The 10940-nt window shown below is 44.1% G+C and overlaps 1 protein-coding gene across 6 annotated transcripts in view; it reads left to right on the forward strand.

The window, feature by feature from the left end:
• fam13b (family with sequence similarity 13 member B) overlaps positions 1 to 10940 on the forward strand; it is a 43410-nt gene extending 32470 nt beyond the window's left edge. For 2 of the 6 annotated variants that reach the window (XM_049761934.2, XM_049761964.1), the window contains exons 9-24: positions 1010 to 1108; positions 1185 to 1251; positions 1330 to 1412; positions 1939 to 1972; positions 2438 to 2534; positions 3166 to 3249; positions 3517 to 3793; positions 4340 to 4481; positions 4666 to 4747; positions 5095 to 5235; positions 6832 to 7037; positions 7121 to 7204; positions 7288 to 7383; positions 8486 to 8832; positions 8917 to 9018; positions 9936 to 10940. In XM_049761934.2, coding sequence (XP_049617891.1) covers positions 1010 to 1108; positions 1185 to 1251; positions 1330 to 1412; positions 1939 to 1972; positions 2438 to 2534; positions 3166 to 3249; positions 3517 to 3793; positions 4340 to 4481; positions 4666 to 4747; positions 5095 to 5235; positions 6832 to 7037; positions 7121 to 7204; positions 7288 to 7383; positions 8486 to 8832; positions 8917 to 9018; positions 9936 to 10059 — 2065 coding nt within the window. In that variant the 3' untranslated portion in view covers positions 10060 to 10940. The remainder of the gene's footprint in view (positions 1 to 1009; positions 1109 to 1184; positions 1252 to 1329; positions 1413 to 1938; positions 1973 to 2437; positions 2535 to 3165; positions 3250 to 3516; positions 3794 to 4339; positions 4482 to 4665; positions 4748 to 5094; positions 5236 to 6831; positions 7038 to 7120; positions 7205 to 7287; positions 7384 to 8485; positions 8833 to 8916; positions 9019 to 9935) is intronic. The other 4 variants (XM_049762085.2, XM_049762168.2, XM_049761947.2 and 1 more) reach the window with 3 other exon arrangements.

Consider the following 10940-nt stretch of genomic DNA (forward strand, 5'->3'; position numbering starts at 1 on the left):
TCTGTGATAAGGAGGAGTATGGTCAAAGGTACGACGGAAGTGAGTCAATGACATGTGAAGACAGCGATAAATGTGTTGGATCAGAAGCGGGAGCCTTGCAAAATAAGGGGGAGGGGCGGGGTAAAGACTCGCATGACTGTCAGCTTGTGCATCACGTGGTCAAGTCCCGTCTTAAATGAAGGCTTTACATGGTATTTTACAGACAGCTGCGTACACAGTATTAGAACATCACATTTCCATCACGTGTACCAAGACTGTGAGCTAAAGTAAACGAGAAGGACGATAAATAATACGCACCAAAATCTTCGTAAATCTTAAGGCTCAAGTGTCCAAAAAAGGTGTGTAGGTAGACAAGCGGTGCGACCCTGCCTTTTACAGTCTGACTTGGCTCTCTCTTTAGCGTCAAAAGGTCCAACATAAGAGGCGACCCTAAAATAGATTTTTTTCAAAACATTGAATATGTCTTGTCTGAAAAGGAACCTTGACTGCATTTGAAAGTAAATGTCGAAAACAATTGATATCGGAAGCATTTGAGTGTCTTTTTTGGAAAATGAAACGCACTAACTAGAGAAGATGGAAGTAGTAAGTATTGATGTATCCTGCCTCTTGTGTATGTGTTGCGGAGGGGCGTTTATAATAACACATCCTACTATTATTAAAGGTAGTTTGAGCAAATGTGTTACTTCAGATATATAATAGGGTATCAAATGAGGTAGCCCTTTGTCCTGATTGGTACACAAGTAGCTCTCCCATAAAACGTTTGGATTGATTAGTACATAAGTAGCACTCGTAAAAAGTTTGGTGACCCCTGGCATAGTGTGATATATATAATATTATACGGCATCACATAAAATGTTACGAGTCATAGCACACGTAATATAACACACCTAATGTTACAGCACATGCTGACCTCATATCGCTGCAAGTGTACCAGATGTAAATGTAATGCATATTTAACATATTTAACACGATGTGCAAAAAAGGAAAAAAATGTGTATTGTGTCTTCAGGATCATCGAACGAACCATCAGGGCAGCAGTAGAGCAGCATTTCTTTGATCTCAAGTCCTCCATTGACCAGGACATCAGCAACTTTGACAGCCAGCAAGAGTGAGAGACCAACACGACTTGATACTCCCACCTTTGTGTGACACGCATTCCCCTTATCCTTTTAACCTTCTTTCAGTGACACAGCGCAGCCTGCTGGTTGCCATGCTGAGTGCCAGCAAAAAGTAGACCAGGAAGACACACAGGTGAGAGTGGAAGTCTTGAAAGTGTTGATTGATTGAAGACACTCAGTGTTCATGGGCTCTATTACTTGTTCTTCCCAGGATGCAATTGGGCCCCTGGAGGAGGGTTTGGGAATGGAGCTGGACACCATCCGAGATGTCGAGAACAACATCAACGTCTGCAGGTTCATTGCTGCTTTTGGTTTGGTTTGGACAGCGTTTCTCGTGTGCCAGAAACACTGAAGGCTTAGCTGGCAGTTAACATCATCCATGTTTACAAATTGCGTGGCTGCAGACAAGCGTCCCAAGGAAGCAAACTTAACAAAACGTCGTTTGTGTTGTCATGCTACGCTTCGTACCGCTCTGCTTGGTTTAGCTTATAAGCAAATTGATCGGCTGAGCCGCGTTGTGACACACTCGTGATGACGCGTCATTGCTGCTGTGATCATTTGGTCATGGTGGTTAGTACCACCACTAAGGAGAATATGTGATTCCAATAAGGCAAGTTAAACTGAACATTAAAAACCATGTGACACGTTCACACTGTCAAATACAAGAACAGCTTATAATAATGCATTTTGACTTTGGACATGTATGCGCTCATAATACTACTTGTTCTCTCGGCCACAAAAGAACTTTTGGAAAATACTTTAACATTCAATGTTCTACTAAGCCAGTGAGTTCATTGGATGTGTTGTGTTTTGCTTTCAGTGTGGACAATCAGCCCGGTGACAGCATAAGCTGTGTAAGTTAACTCACTAATGTAACAATGAAGAGTGCAACATGCATACTGTAACACGCAACAAAGTTGAACAAACATGTAACGACGTGATTATTGTACCACATTGAATTCAACAGAATGCGTGCAACCGAGCGTATAACAAATAACAAATCACGTGTATCAAAAAGTGTGAGTTTTAGTGTAACACGTGATGTAACCACACGCACCATCTAGTTTTTTAACTTCATCAGTTACAGTTCATCAGTAATGTACATAACACATGTAGCATATTGTATCACATGTCTTGTAAATTACGAGTCGTAGCACACCAAAGGACATGCAATGTAACACATCCCACGTGATGCTAGAAATACACATGCAGCACCGTGTAACATAACATACCAATAGTTGAACACATAACATGTAACTTTATTTAATATAGCGTAAAATGTGAAGTAACACACATCCTCCCTTCTGCTCACCTTCCAGGAATCTTCTTTATGCGACCAGAATGCCAACACCAGCCAAACGTCAAGCAGTGGTCACGCCCCCCACATCCAGCTCTTCCCCGACCACCAATGGGATGGTGTGTGACTAAACATACATAGGACATAACTCATCATCCTTGTGCCGTGAACTCCAGCCTCTTATCAGTTTACATTTTGCAATTTTTTACTGTATAACATAAAAAGTATTTGCTGAAAAAAGCTCACCAATTCGCGCTTACTAATGTTTCCCAAACAGCCTGCACTTTCTAAGGCTCACATGTTAGCGGCAGGTGCTAACATTGGCTACTGGCCAATAGTCAGCAAGGTTGATTGGTTTGGTTTTAAGGGTCGGTTATAGCCAAAGTGAGCTCTGTCATGAGACCAGAGCACAGATGGACTATTTGAGCCGCATCCTCCCACTCCTTTTGTGACTTTCTTTCTTTAAGAAAGCTTTGTAGGCTTATCTCACTTTCTAGTTACCTTTGAAAGAAAAGCTACAAGATATTTAATTTAAATGTGAGTAATTTACTACCAAGACACGTGTGTATATGCATACCGCTGCTCATCTTTTTCAGTGATGTTACAGTGTCAGACCATTAAATGACCTCCTATGATTGTTTGTAATGACGCAGCAGAGCGCAGTTTTGCAATGACCGAATGTTGCCGGCCGGTTGAGCTTATCGCTCGTCTTCTCCTCCTCTTCCTCTCCTCTTCCTTCCATCCAAACAGCACCACCACCTACATCTCCTCACCATCATGTCCACGTTCCTTCCATAGACTTCTCATGCATGCACCTACAGAAAGAAGGCCAAGGTGAGTGGTTGTTTCAGATGAGACCCAACCTCTCACCTGCCCAACCGACCAACACGACTTCACTCATCCATCCTCTCTGCCTTCCATCCTGCTCCCCACTGGGAACATTGTGAAAGGGCTTTGTTGGTTGTCCTGGTTCTTCCTTTTTCTTCTTCCCCTGGCAGATTTCCCTTTGTGTTCCCGCCCTAACTGTTCAAAGCCTCTCGTATTGCCTGAACACACCAACTGAACGTTTAAGACCTGTTCTCCATTCCTGTCCTCCTGCAGAACCGGTTCCAGCCTTCAAGTCGTGGCAGAACGACAGCGAGAGCGGCGAGGCCCAGTTGTCCCCCCTTGCGGGCCGCATGGTTCCCCTCCCCCTGCTGCACCTGGAGGATGACGGGGATGAGGGTGGCGGCGAAGGCGAGCGGGAGGATGCCTCGCCCTCATCCTCCCGCTCGCACCCACACCACCTGGCGCGCCGCTTCCTGGACTTTGGCGTGCACGGCGCTCAGCGTTTCCTGCAGCAGGATGCCGACGCCACTTCGCCCACCAAAGCCCACAGGTGAAAATACAGACCAAAGAAAAAGACAATACTAAAGGTGTAACTACTGGTTGAACTCCTTAACCTACGTATATGTAAAGTAAGCAGAAAGTAATGTACCTTTTTTCACTGTAAATTTTGTACTACTGTGTAGTTCTGTATAGCTCGCTAGAGGTGGATCCCTAACGAGCTGCAATTATTAATTACGGTGTTCAATTTGGTCTTATACCATAAACCCCTAGATTTAATGCACTTTTTAATTTATTTTTTATTATATCATTTATTATTTTTGCTGCTGCAATATGCCGTTGGCTCAGATGGAAAAACAAAAAACGATTTAATAATTTAATAAGATTACTTGATATAATTAATAATGCTGTGAACATTTACTTCAAAGCTAACTATACCAAACCATCATTATTATGCTGGAATACCCAGCCACATTTCCTCTTCAATGCTCTCACTGGCGGAAGGAGGTTTTGGCTCCACATCTCGCATTCCATGGGCCCATGAATGCTTTCCTTTTTTACTTCCCACAATTGATTGACCCGGTTGCATCCTCTTTAGGCCGAGGCGAGCGTCGTTCGGCTCCAAGGAGGCGCTGAAAGGAGGCGACCCAGTGATGCACCAGCTCACCAAGAAGCTTCAACACCTCAAGAAGAAGATCAAACAGTTTGAGGAGCAATTTGAGAAGGAGAAGAACTATAAGGTACAAAGAGAAAATGCAATGAGCAAGAAACACACAAAAAATGTAAAGCATATTCTCTACATTCCATTATTATTATTATTACTATTTCAAAACGTTGGAGTTCGCCTATAGTAAATTCAATTGATTTGACATTCACTGTTATGTAACACAAGTTTGATGTCATCATTCCATTTGGTGTGTGCAGCCTTCTCATGGCGACAAGGCAGCTAACACCAAAGTCCTCAAGTGGATGACAGACCTCACCAAGATCCGACGGCAGATCAAAGGTAGACACTCCTCACACGTATGAGTATGTATGTGTGTATGTCGTATGAGCTGCGAGTGTTTTGTGCCATGGCCACACACAGACACAAACACGCGTGCAGGCCCACTGCATGAATGCAGCACTAACCAGTGGCTCTCACAAATCCACCCTTCAGTGGGACGTCTGTGAAATTGCAAACTCATGAATTTGTACCATGGATGTCATTGCACCAGACACGTGGCGCCCAAGCTCACGGTTTCCCTAGGCGAGGCGAGCGCTCCCTCCCCGGCGGAGACCGCCACATTTGTCTTGTGAATAACCCAAGAACCCGCTCTCCGTTTTCCTTCCTCTCTCGACTGACCGACCCAGGACGCCAGCACCACCTTTTTCCCAGGAGCACGCTGAGGCACCAGGCTTTGCTCCATTCACACAGGCGCTACCCTGCGCCGCCCGCCCCCACGCCCCCCTCACATTGCACACTCGCCCCACACTTGGGCCCGTGTCACCTCAGTAAGTAGCAGAGTGCCCGTAAGTAGATGCGTCCACTGTCAGGTGGCACTGTGAGAGCATCCCGCTTCCGTCACGTGGACATGTGCTCTGTGGGTGTGTACGCGTGTGTGACTGTGTGTTATGTGTAGTCATGTGTTTAATGTCATTCAAGCTGTTAAAGTTGTCATTGGGGTTATTTATAACAAAACAATTATATAATTCATCAGAACCACACCCACACATTTGTCCATATTTTCTAGTTTCAAGCCTGGGTCAGGGTTTAAAGTCTCGTATTCAAATGAGGGTTTCAAACCTGCGTTTAGGCTCTCCAAGTATTGTTTTAAACTAGGGTTCCAATTTGGGGTTTAAATCAGGGTAGGTTTTAAATGAGGGTTAGGATTTCAAATTATGGTTTAAAGCCCAAGATTAGGGTTCATCCTCAAGTTGTTGTCAAACAAGGATTAGACACTTTTTCATTAGCCCGGTTCCACTTTCCCACGTTTTCACTTTTTCAGGGCCCAAGTGTTACAATTGTTCCGCTTTTAAGGAATATCTCAGAAGGGGTGATAAAGCGTCAGTGCTATGGGGGTTTGTCATCGCTGTCATCTGATTGACACTGTGCTGCACGCGGTCATTTCCTGGATTTAGACAGAGCTGGCCAAAGACATAAAGTTATAGTACTGTAAATACAATAGGGCTGCCACAAACCAATGTTTTTAGAATTAATAATGCTATTAATCATTCATTGAATATTTATTTATTGATTATTTGATACATTTTTTGGGGGGTGGGGTAAAATGTGTGACAATTAGGTTTGCCCAGCTTGGTATTTTTTTTAGGTTGGTGTATTCTCACACTCCAAAGTAAACAATATTGTCATTCATTTTTATACAAGCCTGGTGTACTGCACTATCTTGCCACATCAAATGCTTCTCGCGGATATTTAAGCTGCTTTTATAGCCCGCAGTAGACGCAAGGACTCATTAAAAATATACATATGTACGGTAAAAGATCCAAGATAAAATGTTATGTAATTAGAGATCCAATCGTGACTGTCACTCTCACCCGCTGCACCTCTCTGGTAGCGGCGAGTGCACCGATGCTCTGCTGCTGGAACCATTACTGCGATGGCATGCAGTTTCAAGCACATCAACGGCAATGAGTGAGACCGCGACCTTTCACAACCACGGACGTGCATTGCATTGACCTGCTTTTTATTTTAGTTGTCCACATTTCCCCACAAGAATTCACGTCACACTCTCATTGGATCTCTGCGAGCGATGTTGACAACAGAGCTCACGTTATGGTTTCAAAATTAGTTTACAAGCATGACTGAAGGTCGAAACCCAATTTAGAGTTTTAAGGTGAGGACTCAAGTCTAGGTCAGGGTTGTAGCAGTCGTGTTTCAAGTCATCACGATACCGATATTTGGGTCCAACAACTTGAAATGTTACAGAGTCACGTGTGTGTGCGTCAGTGTTGCGTGCTGCATGCATGTCTAACATGTTGACATTGACATGTTGTCCATGTGTGGTCGACATCAACTCAAGCTCAAACGGTGTTTCACTCGGAACCTTTCCGACATGGTCTTGTCCTTGTTGTTGGTCGTTGGTGCAGATGCCAAACAGCGCGCCGAAAGCGAGCTGGGTCCTCAGACTCGTCCTCGCAGCAACACGCTGCCTAAGAGCTTTGGCTCTACGCTGGAGCAGACGGCGGTGCAGCAGGCCTCGGCGCCACATCCCACCCGTGAAGAGACTATGGAGCTCATCCAGCGACGCGTGATCAGCAAGCGCCAGGAGGACGGCTGGCCCGACGACATCAAGGTGAGACGCTTAAGCCTGAGTGCAGCCTTAGTGGAGTGAAGCCTTAGTGGCAGTGGCCTAAGATGACATGGTGCTCACCGCAGAAGATGACAAAAGAACAACTATCCTGTGAGAAGACCGTCCTCCAAAAGAATCTGCTGCATTATGAGGGCCTGCACGGGCGACCGGTCAGTTCACGTGCAGTACAAACTGGCTTGTCGAGTCGGCCGGTGTGTATGCTAAAACGGATCCTCTTCACGTTTGGTGTCAGGTGACTCACGAGGAGCGTCTGGTGGTGAAGCCTCTCTACGAGCGTTACCGTTTGATTAAGCAAATGCTCACCAGAGTCACCATCACGCCGGTCACTGTGAGTATCGTTTGGATCAATAATAACATTGTTCACATCAGTTGGTATGATTAGCTTTCGCGTCAGTATCTGCACTTGTTAGCACTTATAGCTCCTTTCTTCTAAGTAACTATTACTAACCCCGGATGGCAGCAAATAAAGCAACACTTCGAATATGCATCGTTACGACAAAATGCCGACGAGGGGAAGGAACACCTCCAGAGAGACCACAAGAAGCCAGTGCTATTCGCTAACCTAATATTGTGTCCCCAAAGACCTTTAGTGTACAGTGCACAAGGTCTCTCTAGAACCGCGTTCAGAGCATTTGTTTGCTCTTTTATGAATACTGCGGTCCTGAGTTTGAGATCTACGCAATGATGGGATGTGAGGTGCTCCTTGAGATTTTTAAAGCTTGGGAAATCTTTTTGTGTCCAAATCCGGCTTTAAACTTCTCCACAACAGTATCTCGGACCTGCCTGCCTAGTGTGTTCCTTTGTCTTCATGGTTCTCTCTGCGCTTTAAACAGAACCCTGAGACTATCAAAGAGCAGGTGCATTTATACGGAGACTTGATTACACACAGGAGCGTTCTATTTATCATCATCAGTCATTTAGGACAACATTGGATCATTCAAAGATCCTCACTGAACTTCTGGAGTGAGTTTGCTGCACTGAAAGTAAAGGGGCCGCCCCACTTTTCAGTTTTTTATTTGGTAAAAAAGTTTAAATTATCCAATAAATTTCGTTCCACTTCACGATTGTGTCCCACTTCTTGATTCTTGACAAAAAATTACAATTTTGTATCTTTATGTTTGAAGCCTGAAATGTGGCGAAATGTTGAAAGGTTCAAGGGGGCCAAATACTTTCGCAAGGCACTGTATATAGTCATAATTTGTTGCATCTTTGGCATTAACGTCGCATAAGCTATATCATCATTTTAGCATTTGCGTATTAAATTGAAACTGTAGCTACGGTTCTATGAATCAATGCTGACCGCGAGGTGACGGAGCTTAAAGCACTGCCTCCCCAGCAGGGATGAAATCAAACTTTTTCATGTAGCCCTAGCATACTTAGCATTAGTGACAATAAGCACATATTAACATGTACCCCACCACCACCGCCAGGTGTCTCCCTCCAGTAAGAGACGGAGCCAAACCCTCCAGCCAATCATCGAGGGAGAGACGGCTCACTTCTGGGAGGAGATCAAAGAGGAGGAGGAGGAGCAGAAAGTGGCAGGAGAAAAAGATGACAACAAAGAGGAAGACAAGAAGGAGGAGGAAGACTACAATGAGGAGGATGAAGAGGAGGAGGAGGAGGAGGAAGGAGAGAGCAGCGGAGGAGAAATGCAAGGTTCAGAGGTCATCATGGCCATGGAAACCAGTGCAGGGGGGTCCATGAGGACCAAGATGGAGGAAGGCTCTGGGAAGATGGCACTCGACCTGAGACTGTCCAGCTCTAACGCCTCGTCCATGTGAGAACATGCATGCATGCACGCACACAAAGAACTCATGGTCCAGATGATGGTGACATCACTTCCTGTGTATGTGCCTCTTAGGCCAGAGCTGCTGGAACAGCTGTGGAAAGCCAGAGCAGAAAAGAAGAAACTGAGGAAGACCATCAAAGAATTTGAAGAGGAATTCTATAAGCGGAATGGCAGGTACATGACATAGGGTATGGTTTCAAGCATTTCAAATGTGTGTCAAGCCAGTTTCCTGGTTTTAGTTGAGGGTAAGTTTAGTTTAGTTTAGGATTTCAAGCCTTGTTTAGGGTACCTAAAGAAAATTCAAACAATATACAGTGATCCCTCGCTATTTCGCGGTTCGTCTTTTGCGGCCTCAGTGCATCGCGGGTTTTTTAAGAATATTAAATATTGCGAATATTTCGGTGCATCGCTGCTTTTTGCGACGTCATTTGGAGCGCGGGGCTTTGTATGCCCATTTGACTTTACAGCATACTAATGGCTGGTAGAGGAAACGAGACCAATGGGAACATGTTGATCTGTATTCTTGCCGCTGATTGGCCTAGAGCTGTAAGAGCAGTTCTAACCACGCTTTATCTCAGCCTCCCGCAGTCGCGCTACGTATCCACTCTTCCACTTTGTTCGCGTCGACAGAATCAGCAGCACTGGTGGCAGGGATCAGCACTGGTTAGCACGCGCATTTCCACATTGGATCTGCGCGGACCAGCGCGGCGAGAGCATAGCAGAGCCGTGACACGTTTACAGTAGTTTTTTTTTTTTTACTTTGTAAGTTTTAGTGGAGCCCTAAAGAATGTTTAACTTTAAAGTCTTTCAAAAGTGTTTAAAAATACAATAAAGTCATGTGCAGAAATCGTAAAAATATTGACTCTGTCAGGGATTTTCACCTATCCTCTCTTGGACCCAGTTATCAGCAATGAATGAGGGATCACTGTAATATCAATATGTTGTTCCATCGTCAGTGGTTTCAATCAGTCGTACATGTATGTCAAAAGGTAAACAGCATTAATAGTAACGTTAAAAAAAACAATCAAATGTATTTGCTTTATTTGTATTTTGTTTGATTTTACTTTGTTTTTGTCCTTCGACCTCGTTAGGAACGTGCAGAAGGAGGACCGTGAGCCCATGCTAGATGAGTATGGAGCCTACAAAAGGCTCAAGGCCAAGCTGCGCCTTCTGGAGGTGCTCATCAGCAAACAAGACTCCTCCAAGTCCATATAAACACAAACACAAAGCAACTCCTCAACTGACCAACTCTCCGTTTGATTGACAGCGCCTCGACTAATCCCCAGCTCACTGTGTAGCATCCAACCAGTCCAAGCATTGCTCAGTCATCACCAGGGCCTCAAAGAGTTGTCGCTCTTGATGCCTTGGAACTTTTTACTCGTCCTTTTAACACAAAACCTTCAAGATTATTTTGTGTTTTGTTGTTTTTGGGACAAAACTCCCCCAACACACACAGTGGTGGTGGTTTCTTGCCGGCAGGTCCTGTGAGGAGTTATTGTAAAGCTCACAAAAGCCAGCATTTTGGAGGCAAAGGCATTTGTGATCAAGGTGTTTTAAAAAAAAAAAGAAAAAGAAAGAAAAACTGTTATTTGCACAGCGTTCTTCAGAATGCAGCCCTGTTTGTTTGCGTGTGTGTGTTGTAAGGATGGACTACTGTTATTTACTACTATATACATATACTAATATATGTATGTGTGTATGTGTGTGCGTGTATAATGCACATACATTGTGTAAATACTACCACGAAAAGGATGAATGTCATCAATGTTTAAATTATTTCATGGTCACCCCCATTGGTCCATTTTTTTTTTCATATTTCTGATGCCTGAGGTTTTTTTATTATGAATTATTGCTATGATTTCTCATATCTGACTTGTTAGTGTGTGATGACAATGATTTTTTAATCTTCTCAGTGTACAAAGCAGCTTCAGAATTTCGTAGTGTGTGCGTGATCCTGCTTGTCCTGTGATGTTTCAGAGATTTAAAAGGAAAAAGCTTGCATGCTACAACATAGTGACAATGACACGTTTTATTGTTTCTATTATTTGTGCCATAAAAAAAGCAGCAATAATAATAAAACTGTGTGATCAACTACA

This window comes from Syngnathus scovelli, chromosome 1 (genome assembly GCF_024217435.2).
Source record: "Syngnathus scovelli strain Florida chromosome 1, RoL_Ssco_1.2, whole genome shotgun sequence".
NCBI classification, from domain to species: Eukaryota; Metazoa; Chordata; class Actinopteri; order Syngnathiformes; family Syngnathidae; genus Syngnathus; species Syngnathus scovelli.